The sequence below is a fragment of the Sylvia atricapilla genome, chromosome 15, assembly GCF_009819655.1.
Source record: "Sylvia atricapilla isolate bSylAtr1 chromosome 15, bSylAtr1.pri, whole genome shotgun sequence".
Taxonomy (NCBI): Eukaryota; Metazoa; Chordata; class Aves; order Passeriformes; family Sylviidae; genus Sylvia; species Sylvia atricapilla.
Genome location: NC_089154.1, coordinates 4,557,618 through 4,573,630, shown reverse-complemented (window position 1 = coordinate 4,573,630; position 16,013 = coordinate 4,557,618). Strand labels below are relative to the sequence as shown.

Sequence of the window (16,013 nt, the reverse complement as noted above, 5' to 3'; positions counted from 1 at the left end):
AAGTGAACTGTATATTTCCAAAATGTTAAGCAGCTTTGTGAGAGATTATCCTGAAGGATGTTTTCCCGTAGTGTTGACATTTCTGTGTGAGTGATTAATTCCAACACTGGCATGGGGTGAGGAGGCAAAACCCTTTTCTTGCTGCCACTGGGCAAGCTCTGGCATTTGCCCCAGCAAGGCCATTAATTCATCCCTGTGACACTGCAGGTGACTTTGTCTCCTTCATCTTCTTGGTCACTTCTCAAGGCAGAGACATGAGGATTTTCCATGCCCCTTTTTATGAACCACTGTGATGGTACAGGCACTTTTCAGCTGTTTTGTCCTCCAGGGGTCTGACTCCCTGTACATTTTGTCCATCTGCTGTCATTTCAAAGACCCTGCCTTGACTTTGGAAGAGGACAGCAACAGCTGAAAACAAAGATGGATTGTCACTTTTGGACATGAGTGGCAGAAGGGAGCTGCAGTGCTGCAGGTGCCAAGGGCAGAAGGGGAAGCCAAGGCTGCCTGAGCTGTTGGGAATTTTCTAACCCTCTCACCCAGCTCACTGATGACTCTCTAGAGAAGCAGCTTCACTTCTCCCCTTACACTTCCAGTCAAGGGTGTCTTTCACTGGGGAATTTCATTTGCTGCAGAAAGATTATATCCCTTCTGAGGTTTTCTACTCAATTCCTAAAAGATATAGAAAGTATAAAAAGAATATGTATGTATATCTATACATATTAAAAGAATATATATGTATAATCTATCTACCTCTATATAAAAGAAATATAAAAAGTGCTATGTAGTGAATAAAGGTTTTTTTGCAATAGGAATCACTTCATACCCTCAATGACTGCTCAGCTGTTCCTTTTGGGCTTTTGTACTTCCAGGAGCAGCTTTTAGGATTTATGGCACCCACAGGGATTCATCCAGGATAAAAGGAGTTTTCATCACCTGGCCAAAGGCTTGTGAGATCTATGGATGGAGTCACTGTGTGTGGAGAAAGCACAGCAGCAGAGACTGGCATCAGGTGGGCACAGAACAGACAAGTGAACTTTTTATTGCAATTAGCATTCCAGCAGCAGTTTTTGGAGGAATAATATGAAATTCTAGACTCTACAAAAATTACAAAGTTTGGCAAGATTTCGAAGCACTCAATAGGCAAAGGCACTTTTCTCCCAGACAGGGTTGTCCAGGACATCTGAAGGCTCTTAGTGCTGCACCCTGCATAATTATTAATTTAGTTAAGTTGGTCTTACAGTTGCCTAATATAAATCAGACCAAAAGGTGTCATACAGCAGTATGGATGGTGCCTGTGTTGACAATCCCTCCCATGGCAGGTGGCCGCATGCCCACGATAAAATGAGCAAACAATCAGGAAACACATGTGGGAACTTCTCTCTCACTCTGCAGATCTCCAGTCCTTAGGGGTAACTGCTTCTCTCTGGACATCTCCAGTTAACCCATCTGCACTTGAAATCACACAAAAGCCATCTAAAACCATACCAAAATCTAAATAAATCAGCATCAGAAAATCTGCTGCAAGCATTCAGTCCCCTAAGGATGTGACCGTTTTAACACTTGTCAGGGTCTTAGCACAGAGCTGAGGAAACAGCCCTGGACAACTCTGCATTCCCAGGAGAATAAAACCACAAGACACAGAGTCACCCAGCAGGCAGTGGGAACAGGAGCAGTGGCAGCATTACTTAACTATGTGCAATTTGCTCTTCCCAACTTGATTTAAATTACACTGCCAGGAGACTGACAATGTCTAGAATCAAATTGCTTAGAAAAGTGCCTCTTCAGAGAGAGAGAAAAAAAATTCCCAAATAACTCGAGTGCAAATGGTCTTGCAAAATGCCTATTGTGATTGGGGACAGCAGGACCTGGGGCTCGTGTTCATTAGGGTAATGCTCATGTAATCGTGCTGGGCCAAACCCCCATGAAATGGGGGGGCTGCCCCCCTGACATTCCTACAGCACACACATTAACCTGGTCTCCTCTCAAGAGCTGGAGGAGGCACCATTAAATTAAAGAGTCTCTTGCTCTGTTCCTGCTTCCTTCACTCCTTCAGGTCAGCCTGGGCTCTGGGGACCATCTTCAGGACAATGGGCTTCTTTGGCTGCATGAAACCTTTTGAGTCCAGGACCAGTGGGATCTTGAGCAGGAGGAAAAAACAATGAAACAGCCACATCAGCTGGGAGAAAGGACAGACAGGACACCAGGAGCCCTACAGCTCACACATATCCCAGCTACCACTTGTTTGCAGTGCATTTCCCAGCTCACAGGTGTACTTACAGCAGGACCATCACTATGGGTCATGCAAAGCAGCCACCAGCAGGTGTTTAACAGCCCCCAGCTCTTGGATAAAGTGGTTGGTGAGTTCTGGCTTTCATGTGGGGCAGTACAGAGAGCTCGGTGCACTGATCATCAGGCTGCACGTGGAGGGAAGAGCAGCCAAACCCCACCCAGGGTGCTGCAGCTAAATGGGGGCACGCAGGGCCATTTTCTTTAATGCAGAAGTGTGTCAGTACTAAGGGCAGCTAGATCATAATGGGAGCTGGAGCAGCAGTAAGCTCTCCAGGAAGAGCAAAACTAAAATCACTGCTCAGACTGCATCAACAGGAAAGGTTTCCATGGGGTAGGCTGGGAATCTCATTAGAAACAACATTTAAAGCTGGTGTGGGAGGGGGTCATGTTTCAGGGGAGGGTTTGTGTGTTTAAAGTGTCCCCCACCAGTGGATGCTGCTCCCTCTGTCCCCATCAGGACAAGGGGGACACAGCCCCAGCCCAACAGGCCACATTCACCCCCCATATCCCAGTAAGTTTTGTTTCAGGGAATCTAAGCAATATGGCTTGGAGCCCAATGTGCCATCAGTGGAGCAGTGAGAGGAGGCTGCAGCTTCCATATACATGCTCCAAAGGGATGCTCCAGCATGAAATTCTCCCTCCTGCTATGATGTGATGTACATGACACCTTCTGTAGAGAAAAGGGCTGAAAGAGCCCCATAAACCTATGGGCACCAATAATACAATACATATTTAACTTGTCTCCTTTTAATTAAAGGCAGTTATAAAAAGAATCAATTTTATGGATTGCAGAGGACTAGAAAAATGTCATTAGACTTGGGGGAGGGTGGATAGGTCACTGCATTGTTAATGGACTATTACAGTCTTTCACCTCCAGGTTACTAGTTGAGCTGCAATCTGAATCTGCAGAGATTCCAGCTGAGCACCCGTGCCAAGTAATAATTTAATAAGGAGTTTTCTGTTTCTTACAACAAATGTCCTCTGAGTGACTTGTTGCCCCCTGTGCTCTGATTTCCCGAGCTCTCCTCACCAAGAGAATGTAATAATGGCCCAGCCTTTTGCAGCAGTGAGTGCAGGGGGCTGGGTCAGGCTGGAAACACCGTGGTGCTGCCTGCCTGAGGCACAGGAGCTGCCGTGCTCTCAGCAGGGCTGGACTGACATCATTTGCATCAGCTCCTGCATTTATTTCGTGTCCAACACTCCCACTCTGCAAGGGCCATCCCATCAGGACTGTGCTCAGCATTCACTGACATCCTGGGCAAAACCAAAGCCTGGTGGGGATCCTGCAGAGCCTCAGAGAGGGAGAGGGTCACCAATTCAAACTTATCCCAGATTGTGCTTGCTTGAAAATTGCTACCCTTTAGGACCCCCCCTGGCCCATAAGAGAAGAATTTTGGTGCTTTGAGACGTCCCACAGAGAATAGCCATGTTTGTGTTGCAAAACACAACTCTGGCACAGGCTGGGGGATATTCTTTTCCTCTCTGGAGAAGGGTCTTTCTAATCTGGGTCAAACAGATCAATGGTGCACTGTGGGGGAGAGAGCACCCCACAATTCAGGTGCACAGGACTTCAGGGATTTCAGCCAAAAACATCCCACCAACATTAAATATGCTTCTGTAGAGGCTTTTTAAAAAAAGCATGAGTAAGTTGTGGTGAACCCCTTAAAATAAACTGGGAAGATTTAAACAGTTATTCCCACATAAGAGCAGGACCATCTCAGAGGGAGTAAGGGGCAGATACTGAGACACATCACTCCACATCCTCACCGGTGTGTCTTTGCAGGGTCTGAATGAGAAGTTCTGCAACAGGACAACCACAGCCACTTTCATCACGAGGAGAGCAAACCTCATCCCTATGCAGTTCCTGGGGCCAGCCCCAAATGGCAGGAAGGTGTAGGGGTCAATATTCTCTTTGTTCTCTTTACTGAACCTGATTATAACAAAGAAACAAAAAAAACCCCAACCAAAGAAACAAACAAAAAAACCAAGTTAGCAAGAGCCACTCTGTTCCAGGATGTGCCAGCTTCCAAATCTGAAGTGATGAGGGGTCTGGGAAGGGAAAAGCCTTTTGTGTTCTGTGCATATTAGAAGAATCCAGCTAAGTCTCTTATTTCTGTCTCAATAGATACTTTATGCCTCTGCTTTCATCCTACTGCTCAGATTTGGTTGTGCAAATCCAGGTGCATTGGGTGTCCTGGGAATACCTGAAATACACTAATGGATTTCATAACTACTCTTTTCTCAGAACTCCCTCTCAGCTCCAAAACTGAACCCAGATTTCAAACCCTAAACCACACAGGTCTACAGCTCCACAGCTTCCCTGCAGATCAAAGGACCGAGCGAGCACAAAGATGTTCTCCCCCTGAGTGACTAAAGGCAGGGCTGCTTTTGAGATTTGCCAGCCCCATTCCTTTCCTCATCATGAAAAACAGGGAAGAACAATCAGCTTCACAGAGAAATTTGCCACTGAGCATTTTCAGTAATACTTCTTAGTGATCAGCTGGTTTTCATGTCAGAAAGCTTTTCATTCCCAGTGCATGAGGTACAAACCTCAGCCATGCTAAGTCAGAAGTGAAGTATCTCACTACTGAGACACCAGCACATCCCTCTGATGAACTCCCAGCAAGGGAAATGAGCGCTAAAGAGCTCCTGTCCAGCTACCCATACCCAGTGTGACAACTGGAATAATGATGTGGCTACTGGAGCAACTGGTATAAGTTCACCTATTGTCAGAGCAATCATATTTGGGTGTTTCCTTCTGAATCCAACACAAGTTGACCACGGGCCCCACAGGTGCTTCTGCCTGATACCACTGCCATGTTTTGTCTCAAAAAAATGCCTCACCACATCCCCACATCAGAATTAATTTCCGGGGGTATTTCACCTCCTAGTGCAAGGGCAGAGGTCTGGTCCTGCTCTCTCTGGACCAAGCCTCAGTGTCTGGTGGCCACCTGAAGATTATCAGGTTCATGGTATCCCAGGTCTGCCTTGGGCTATTGCCTCATTTTGCAGGGTCTGACAGTGCTCCTAAGCAAAGACTGCTTCATAACTTGAGGTAAAAATTAAGTTTCATTTCCTACCCATCTTTGCCCTTCCACTGCTGATTTGCAGGGCATTGTGCCAGTCACCCAACAGCTCTTGCTTTAATATCAGGCCATAAACCCCTCAGTGTTACAGCTGCTGGGAGCTGCTCTCACTGTTGCTCCCTTCAATGCAGTTAATTAAATTCCATGCACAGTTTATGGATGTAGATCATAAAACTCCCCTCACGGTAATGCTGGGACGAGATGTCAGACAATGATAAATGCCTGATTTAAATGTTATAATCAGGCATTCCCCACTTTTGCTGCCCTTCCCACTCGCAGGGCTGAGGTTGAGCTCGCAGCTATTCCCCCATGTGGCCCTCACCTCTCAGGCCTGAACTCGTCCGGCTCTGGCCAGTACTGTGGGTCCCGGTGCAGCACGAAGGCTGGGATCAGCACCACCATTCCCTCTGGAATAGTCACCCCACTGAGCTCCACAGTCTTCTTGCAGACCCTCTCGAGGCGGCCCCCGGCAGGGTAGAGCCGGAGGGTTTCGTTCACCACCATATCCAGGTACTCCATCTGAGTGATGGCGTCGTACGTGGGGGTGGCCTGGGAGAGGGACGGGAGGACTGAGAACACAGCACTACATCTGCCACCCCTACAGCCCCACAGTGCTTCCAGGGGAGGGGGAACCTCACTGCCAGCACCTCTGCCACTCTGTTCCCAACCTGGGCTGGCAAGGCAGGTGGGAACAAGCCCAGCATCTTCCCACCCTCCTTTACCTTGTTGGGCAGGTGTGTGTCAACCTCGTCCTGGAGCCGCTGCTGCACATCAGCGTGAGTGGCCAGGTTGTAGGCTATGTAGCTGAGCGTGGAGCTGGTGGTCTCATAACCAGCAAAGACAAAGATAAGAGCCTGGGCCAGAACCTCTTCATCACTTAATGCTGAAAAAATGCATAGAAGCACATGCAGGAAGCTGAAATTAACAGTAATTAGCCCTCGGGAATTCAGAACCCTCGGGAATTCAGAATCCCAGTCATCAGTCTAGGTAATGCTACTCCTAGCTATGTAACAGTTGGTAAAGGAACTAACTGTTACCCTCTGGTACCACAGAGGTGCCCTACAAATACCCTGTCCCAGCACCTCAGAAGTTTAAAAGCATCCTGCCTTGAGTTGACAGACCAGGACTATGCCTTGGCTGAGCCTTTATCTTCTTACAGCTTACCCAGGACAGGGAACAGAGGTGAGCTCACAGGTGAGCAAGGTACACACAGCATATGTGCTTTGTGTGCTTTTAGATATACAGCCAACATTGCTGGCCTCCAGAGGCAACAAAGTAAGAAATGGGGGTAAGGAGACACCCACTTTTTTTGTTCTTTGTTGCACAAACACACCTCAGAAGTTATCCCAGGAAATGAGATAATAAAAATACGGCTGACCTGTGATAAACATCATTATGGCCCCGCTACTGAGACCTGGAATCTTGCATGGGATTAACCACTAAAATCTTCTCCCTCTAAATGGATAAAAATCCTCTCCTTCTCAATGGATAAGGAACTAATGCTTTCTGCTGAGAGGAGGACACATCTTAAGACATACTTTTGTCCACGTTGGTTTCAGCAGACTTGGATCCGTCCTGTGAGTTCTGTGATTCAATCATGAGCTGCAGGAAATCCACCCGGTCCTGAGGAGAAACAGAGGCAGAGAAGATGTGGGTGGGGAGAAGACAAACGTTGTCAAGCACAAGTCCCTCGCTGAGACACCTGCTCCACTCACAGCTCATGGCTTCAATACATGATGAGGTCTGGACTACAGACCTCCAGGAACACAGATACTGTCTCCATCTGGATGCCCAGGTAGGGCATGGCTCTGCCCTTTGTTGGGTTTGGTGAGCTTGGAGAGCGGGTGACACACCACAGCTTCTCAAGATGCCACCAGGTTCCTCCTGCACTCAGGACTTTTCCTGAAGAGAAGAGGTCACCTAGGCTGGACTCACCACGCTGCTGCCATTTTCACGTTCCTTCTTCATTTTTGTGAAGACATTCTTGAAGAAGTCCATGACTTCTGAGGGTAACAGAGTCACCTTCATCTTTTCCAGCACAGGGACAACAAAGGGGAACACCACTAAAAGGGAAGAAGAGACAACACACTAGAGCTCAAAGGGGAAAATCAAAACTGGCACAAAGCATAGAAAGGAGCAGTAATCTTGACCCTTTTTGTTGCCTCCATCCCTTTTACCTAACTATGGCTGGGATGCAACAGCACTTGAGAACCTCCTCCATATGTTACCTTATGACCAAAATACCACCCTGTTACTTTATGACCAAAATACCACCCTAAGTGCAGCTTTCTGTGACAGAACAGCTCTCCACCATCTCTGCAAACAGGGTCTCTCCTCACAGGAGAATGCTGCTAAGATCCACATGAGCAGTACAAACCACTGGCTGTGGTTTTCTTGGGGAAAAGAAATCTGATCTGCAGATCTGAGACTGTAAATCCAATCCTGCAAAGTGCTGAGCACCTCCCATATGGCAGAAAGGACTCAAAGCCACTAAAGGAGCTACCAGAAATTGCAGCACCTTTGACATCGATTCAGGGCTGTATGAGATGAGGTTTGTCATACCTAAGAGTAAGAACAGAGGACTTAGGAAACTGAATTCGAGAAATTTCTTAATGTTGGTGACAAAGGGGTCATTGGGGTTGTTCATGGAGTCAATATTGACACTGAAAGAAGTGCTGGTCACCACATCCATGCTGTAAGCTCCAAAAATGCTGAGTAGAGAAGAAGAGAGAGTGAATGAGATTAACCCAACCACAGGAGTAAGTAAGAGCCCATCTAGGAACAATCCTGGTGAGGGAATCTCTCTTAATGCACAGTCCTAACATAGTAGGTCTGTCCTGATCTGGCAGAAACCATAATTTTATTTTTGAAGTTTCCCATTGCATTAATTCCCCCAACTTTTCTCAGCTTCAAAAATCTAAGCTGTAGTTGGAAAGCACTGAACTGCAGTCTCAGGTAACAATGACTATATACTGATTTTCATCTGTAAAAGAGATTGCAAAAATGACATCTGAAAATACCATATCTTGTGCAGCTTCTAGACAAACTCTGGGAAATGCTTCCTACCTCAAAATGCATCCCCAGTAAAATGAAATGGGGAAAGGGCACAGCTCTCCTATTTGAGCAGAAGAGAGTCCAGCAAGCCCACTGCTGAGGAACATGCCATGCCTATGGCTGCCGTGGAGTTTGCTTCCACAGCTGACAAGGGATCCATGCTGCAGCATGGGAAAGGCTCTCCAGCACAGCCCCTTCCCCACACTGAATACAAACCCTTTCCTGTCAGCCCCACACAGTTACTCACTGCTTCGCAGCCACAAACTCATCATTAGCCACTTTCTTCTCAACGTTTTCCACTAATTTTTCACCATAGTGATTAATGATATGGAACATCTGAAATGCAAACCAAAGCAGAAAGCACTGTTGACTCTTTCCCTGCCACCAAAGCTGGGCCACACTGCCATCTGCCACTTGCCACGTCTGGCTTGGGGAGGAAGGGCAAGGGAGAGGTCTCATTTCCAGGCCTCAGACATTGATTTCTCTCATCTTAACAACCTGTCCAGAGAGCTCATCTAGGACTACGACTGAGCAAGGCTCTCCTCCAAAAACCCACACACAGCTCCCACTCCAGCTTAGCATCCACTCCAGCTGAGAGTGAACATGGGGAATGGACAAGCCTGGTGTGAGTGATGTGTTTAGCAGAATGAACATACAGGCCATAGGGCAATGCCTCATGTGCTGTTTCATCCCCCAGCCCCTTGGCCTGACTCCCCCCCTGGGATGGCAGACAGACACTGTATTGCTGAATGCTACCAACAGTGAAGGTGCTCATGGATGTGGTCCTGGCACACAAGGTGACCTCCTCATTAGAGGGTCAGGTCTGCACTCAGAAACAGCTCAGTTCTCCTCCAGCTATGGATGCAAAGTACCTGTTCTTTACCTCCTTCAGCTTCCCACTGGTGAAGGTTGGAGACAGCATTGTACGAATCCTTTTCCACTGCTCATCCTCAGCCACGTTGAGGGCCGACCCCAGGAGCCCGTTCAGCCGAAAGTTCTGCACAGGGGAACAGGAGACAGGTGAAGGTTTACAGCCCCCTTCCATGTGACAGAAATGCAAAGAAACACCTTCCATGGAGTGTTGACTTGACCCAGGAAGTCATGTCAGCTCTACCTTGACCAGCAAACAGAAATAGAAACAGAAGTATAAGAATCATATATGACATCAGCCCCAAGGGCACATTCAGGCTGATGGCCCAATGTCCCAGCCCCTACACGTCCTCAGCTGAGTTTTAATGTTGGTACCATCAACAAACTGGGGCACATCAGAGAGCAAGTACTTGCTGGAGGGCCCAGAGGAGAACAGAAACGAAGAAGAAACTCCTTATTTCTTGCTCCATGTGCACTGTCCAGTACTAGGCACCTACCCGGCGGTTAGTAAAAATGTTGTAGCACTCTTTCACCAGGATGTTTTTGATGAGGACAGGGTCCAAAACAGCCAGCACAGGCTGCCTGCCATCATAAAACCTAAGCCAAGAGAAAGCTACAGTCAGTCCACCCTTCCTGGTCAGCTGGAGCAAAAGCAGCCTGCTCTGTCCATGGCCAGAGCCACAGCGCAAAGGGTTTGGGCCCTCTGACAAAGCAGTTGGAAGGACGAGGCTGAAACTTGCTTATTATGTAGTAAAAGAGGAGAAAAGGTAGGAAAGTGACAAACATGGGTGGCATGAGCATTTCTAGCAATTGTCTGTGGTACTGCAGAGTTGCCAAAGCCATGTGGGTTTAGATAAAAGGCAGCTTTTTGCCACAGTGTTGATCCCCTGCACTTGGGCTGTCTGAGCAGTTTCCACTACTGATGGCTGGAGACAAGAAATCCACACCAAACAGCCCACCTGTGGAGGAAAGAGATTTCCTGCCTCACCTGCAAGGCACTGAGAGGCAAAAAACTCATCTGTCTCCTACATTTTCCAATCAATGGAGACAGAAAAAACTTAAAAGTCGTGGTGTGGGCTAAAGGGCAGGGAGCCCTGGGCCACAGCTGAGGGGAGCTGCCATCTTCAAGAAGCGTGTGAACATTTAATCTTTCAAAAAAAAATGCACCAGGTTTCATGAAGCCTCCCAGGATTTTTTTTTTGCAGAGCAATTTTGTTTTGGTTTGAGAGGTTCTCAGTAGAAGCATGATAAGAGGCTCCTGCACAAAACAAGCACTGTGCAGGGAGCAGGGAGGCAGGTTGAAAGGTAGCTTGTGCTCCAGCTCTGGGAGAAGCAGGGAGCAAGATGAAAAACACCGTGGCAGCCTGCAGCTTGCTTTCTGCTCCAGACACACAGAAAAGCAGCTTCAAAGGCAGGAGGCTCAGTTTGACACCAAGCAGTGGAGGTGATTTTCAAAGCCTTTGCAAAGGAATGACCCCACAAACTGGCCATCAGCATCCCAACCCCACACCACCCTGAAATCCCAGCAGGAGAAAAGCCTTGGAGGGACAGGTGGAGACTTTACCAGTGGTAAATCTTGATTCTCCCAGGCTGTCACTGCTGGAATTACAGTGCTGAGGAACATAACATCAATTTAACTTTTTCCCATTCTATTCTGGGGCTGTGGAGCACCCCAAACTGGTAGCTTTGTGCTGCAGAAACTCACCCCCAGATTTTTCCATACTTTTCAAAGCAATTCCGATCAAACTCATGGAGTCCCTGGAAAAGAAGAAAGGAGAAATGAACAGTTTGCCAGTGAAAAGTGATCAAATCAGGCCACAGCTGGCAGCACAATGCATCCCTCAGCCCCACTCTGAGTGGCAGAGGTTGAGGCTGGGAGGTGCATGGTCCTCTTAAGCATCATGCAGATGCTTAGGGGACATTTGCATTGGAGAGAAAAAAGAGGGCAGAGATAAAAAAAAAGAAAAAGGCACTTTCAGCTTCCACAAGCCAACCTTATCTAAAAAGGTAATGAAGACAAGGTATGACAGGGTACAAAGTTTTAGTGAGCAGAGTTAGGAGGCAGAACTGGACCCAAGGGTGTCCTTTCACCTTCAGCTCAACAAGTTAGAGCTGCTGCTGCCTTGTCCTCATATGATCTCCCTCTGCAGCTACTGGACTGTTTCCACTAGAGAACTGATGTTATATGTAAGGATGAAACTTATGTGACATCCAACACTCACTACGCATGATGTAAACCCAGCAAACACAAATAAAACACCTCTTTCATTGAAGTATTTGCAATCAGTTGCCTGGGATCAGCTACTGCCTTGTAATTTGATGAGGTTTGGTAGCTTGATAATATTTGAGTTTTATTTAAAAATCTCTTTATCTGTCTTAGTCTCAACCTGGCCCAAAAGTAAGTGGTTGGATGAAGCATTTCTGGGGCTAATTCAGCTTCTTCATGTTGATGATAAAAAGGGCAAAGAAACACATAGTTCCCAGAAAATAGCAGTCTTAAGCATCTTTCCAATACTTTTTTTTTGTTACCAACAGAACTTCAGTCGCTCGAGAGCAGGTAGCAACACAGGGAGAAACTAAAAATTTAAATTACAAAGTAGGTTTAAAATGCAGCACACCTCATTCAGGTCGGCCTGAACTTTTAGTTTCTCTGTGCATCCAAAGAGCTTCCTACCTAAAAGCATAACTTTCATCTGACTGAATCAAGTACAGAGGAAAGAGTTCCCCAAAGAATGGGAGAAACAGCACCAGCCACAGGGAGGATCTAAGGCACTAGAGAGCAGCAGCTGCTGGTACTCACATGCCGGTACTCCAGGAAAGTTCCCACAAATGGCAGAGGCCGTGGGCCAAGAATGCCCAGCTTCTTGAAGGTCCTGTAGGGCCATATCCCATAGCTGCCAAGCAAAGAGCATGTGAAAAGCACATGTGCAATGAAAAGAGAAGATACTTCCTCTTGAGCACAGGGAACTGCTAAAATAACCAGTTTCTGCCACTCAGGGAAAGCTGAAATTACGGACTAGCACCAGCCCTGCTAAGGATACTCTTTGCAATAAATGCAGGATCAGTTGGGGTGTGTTGATGGAAGACAAGGGCTGAGAGGAGCTGCAGCCCAGCCTAAACAAACTAATGTACCTGGGCACCTCAGGGCTTTACTCAGGGCCTCATTCAGTTGCCCAGCTCAGACAACTGTGGCTCAGGTGACTCAGGAGAGATCTCGGAGCGATGGAGTTCTGAAGCTGAGGCCTGCCCTTGTGTTTGTCTTTGCAAAGACCTCCTGAGACGCTCAGGTGGCCGCGCAACGGCGGCACGGCAGGGACATAAATTACCACAGCAAAATTAAGTTTTTGCCTGTACAGCTCACTACAGCTCCCCTGAGCCACATAAGCCGAAGTTTTGCCAACAGAACTACTTAATCGGGGAGTTCTGGCAGCAGCTCCGGCATCACCCTGCGCTGCTCCCAGCTGGCACAGCCTAAGGACGCCACGGGCGCTGCTGCCTTTAAACACACGGAAGTTACTCACTGGGAAAAGCTAAAAAAAAAAAAAAAAAAAAAAAAAAAAAGAAAACCATCAAGGATTTCCCGCCCAGCCCAGCCGCTCCTTCCCGCTGGCAGCCCTCGCTGTGCCGTGAGGGCAGCGCGGCGGCCCTGGCTGCTTTCAGCCCAATTCACTCGACCCCACCGCCACTGGGCTCTTCTCCTGCCCGCTCTCCCAGGGGCCCAGCCTCTACTTACAGGGCCACCAGGCACAGGAAGGCGATGAGGAGCAGCCAGGTGACGGGGGAGAGGCTGGGCAGGAGATACATGATACCCGCTGTCCGCCCGCTTCTGCCGCCGCCGCGCCCCGGCCCCGCTCCCGGCCCCGGCCTCTGTCCCTGTCCCGGCCTGTGCCCGCCCTCGCTGAGGGGAAGGCGGCGCTGCCCCGCCCGCTCGGCGCCTCCGGCCGGGCCCCGGCTCAGGGCTCCCCGGGAGTGCGGCTGTGCCTCCCCTCTCCACTGGGAAACTGCTAAAGGGCGGCTTGCAGAAGCGGAGCAAAGGGCGGCGGCGCCCCGAGCTCCTCGCGCGGCCTCTAGAGGGACAAGGAGCTGCGGGGGTGTCTGTGCGGAGCCGCCCTCCGCGGAGCCCGCTCTGCCAGCCCCGAGAGTCGTGCCCTGTGTCTCCCGGGTGGGGCCCGGGAGGGCGGACAGGCCTGCACCGCACGGCTGCCCAGGCTGCGAGGGGCTCGTTGCTCTCAGGCAGACGCTCTGAGGGAAGCAGTCGTGTGGCAGCACGTTGTGCCTGTGGAGCCGTGCCTGGCGCGGTGACCGGCCGCATCAGGGCAGGGCGGTGTGGGCTCAGCGCCGGCACGGCCCAGCCCTGTCACCCGGCACGGCTCCACATCCCCGCTGCCCCCCGTGTGCTCTCGGCGCTCCGGCTGCACAGGATAATGACATTTGGCTTTAGGCAGCTCAGTTCCCCCTCAGACACAGACCCGGGGCCGGCTGCTTTCTGTCAGAGGAACGGGGGTGCATTATGTGTATGTGGACACAATGGAGCCTCGGGCCGGTTCCAGCCTGTGCAAACACCCCGTGCCGGTGGATGTGTGTGGGGATGGGTCAGGACGTGGTGTCCTTTGTCCTCGTCACTCTGGGAAGGGACACAAATCTGTCTCCTCCTCTGTGTTCGCTGAAGACAGCTGTAGACCCACACGGACCCAGCCAAGGACCCTCCGTGCACATCACACTCACCTGCCTCAGACATCACTCCTCTGCCTTTGGCACGCTCAGCCTCAGGGAAACCCAAGCGCTTCTGCAATAACCTGCCATCAGACCTCACGTGGCTCTGCCGGCAGGCCAGCAGTGGATTTCGCCTCTGCCCAAACATTTCTTTTGCCTCATAAAACACGTGCAGCGTGTGCTGAGCTGCCAGTGGGTTCAGCAGTCACCTCTGCACTTATGTGGAAGAGCTGAGCAGCAGCAGTGCCAGCTTTGGTAGGTCAGTGTCTCAGACACCTCCAGCATTGCACAGCCACGATGTGCTCAATGACTCACATAATCACTGGCTGGCAGTAATCAATTAACCATTTTATGGAGGTGCATCCCTGATTTCTGCTTCTCCAGGCTGCTCTGAAGAGCTGAGCTGTAGCAGTGTGCTGTGACAGGAACTTTATTCTCCATTTGATGGGATCTGCCCCTTTTAAGACACCTTGAAGCAACTGTCCTCAGGGAATTTTCCTTTCTCTTGCATCCAAAGGCTGGTTCTTCTCCTTGACAGGTCCCATACCAGAAGGACATAAAGAACAGCAGTGAGAGGCAGGAGGAGAAATCAGGTTCTGGAGCAGTAACTCCCAGGCTGGGACTAGCTGCATTTCTTCCCTCACACAAACCCTTTGATTTTCCAATAACTTTAACAGCTGTTGTGATTTCTCAGTGGAAAATGGGTTTGGTTTTCAGTATTTTGTCCTCACACAGAAACTGAAGCAAAGACAGACTTCAGAGAGAATAAAGATGTTAGCTAGCCGCCAAAATATGTAAATAAACTGTGCAACATCTTTGCATACTAGGAAATCACTAATTTGTCCAAAACAGGTTTGAGTGGGAGCAATTTAGAGGTATGGTTCCCTGTGTGCTTGTGAACATCTGCAAACTCCTTATTTATATGACTTTTGGTTTGGTTTTTTTGCAGGTCTCTTGAAGTACTGTGTACTCTCCAGCTCCCCAGATCTGAGAAAATCATAGTTGATAAAATGTCCACCTCCCAGTCAAAATTGCTGCCATGACTCAGAGCTGCAGGTGGGGCCATTCTGAACACTCACTGTCACATAATTTTATACAAATTGCATCTATTAAAGTGATGCTTTCATCCTTACACGGCCCTTTAGACCAAATGTGGTGGTATACTCTGTACTTACTGAGACTATTTTTCTAATGTGAATATCACTGAAATGGCACCCAGGAGGAATAAAGCAGAGGGAAAGGCTCTCCAGATCATTTTTCTGGCAACATTTAAGGGGATTTAGCATTGTGGGCAAGCAAATTGCACAACAGGGCTGAAGGTGAGGGGCTGCTGTGGCATCTCAGCACCTTGTGTAAGAGAATGGAAGAAAATTGCCCAGGTTTGGGCTACACAGCTCTTGTCTGTCCAAGGCTGGTGATCCAGCAAAAATGTCTCATGGTAAGAAAGGGGGAGCGATGAGTGCTCCCCACTGCACTCGTGCAGCAGATGTGCTAAAACAAGTGAAAAATAGCAGCAGCCTGCAAGTTGACATCAATGCTTCATCTAATTCACCTCTTTCCCAAAACTGTCACTTCCCTGCCAACCCCCCTCCCATTTCAGGTAATAACTCATTAATAGGAGATGTCTCCAAGAGAGCTGCTAAACCCCACTGGTAGGAGCCACAGCAGTGCCAGTGACCTCTCTGATGTGCTGGTCTATGGGCACAGTTATATATTAGAAGGCAGAGTTGGTTCACGGCCCTTGTGATGTTTCCAGGGTTAGAGACCTGTAGCTATGAAGGACCCAGAGTGGTCCAAAAGGAATGTCCCCCTCTGGGTCATGAGCACATGTGGCCTCAGCCTCTCTGACATCGCCCTTCTTACTGACACCAACACAGTGCCACTGCTTTCCCCATTAATAACGAATCCCAAGGGCTTTACAAAGGCTTGTTGGAGCCCTGGAGATGTGCACAGTGCTATTAAAAGACTATTTATTCTTATGCCCTGGAGAGAGGAGGAGTA

General features: G+C 48.9%; 1 protein-coding gene across 1 annotated transcript; it reads right to left on the bottom strand.

Annotated features, from left to right (window-relative positions):
* Positions 1–1,005: 1,005 nt before the first annotated feature.
* On the bottom strand, positions 1,006–13,139 carry LOC136367916 (cytochrome P450 3A12-like). Its single transcript, XM_066329768.1, has 13 exons — positions 13,033–13,139; positions 12,100–12,193; positions 11,005–11,057; positions 9,797–9,896; positions 9,313–9,426; positions 8,677–8,765; positions 7,938–8,086; positions 7,311–7,438; positions 6,914–6,998; positions 6,098–6,258; positions 5,698–5,924; positions 4,057–4,219; positions 1,006–2,137 (listed from the first exon to the last, which is right to left on the bottom strand). Exons 1-13 carry the CDS (start codon positions 13,101–13,103, stop codon positions 2,042–2,044), a joined length of 1,530 nt encoding a protein of 509 aa, XP_066185865.1. The 5' UTR covers positions 13,104–13,139; the 3' UTR covers positions 1,006–2,041.
* Between the last annotated feature and the right edge of the window lie 2,874 nt (positions 13,140–16,013).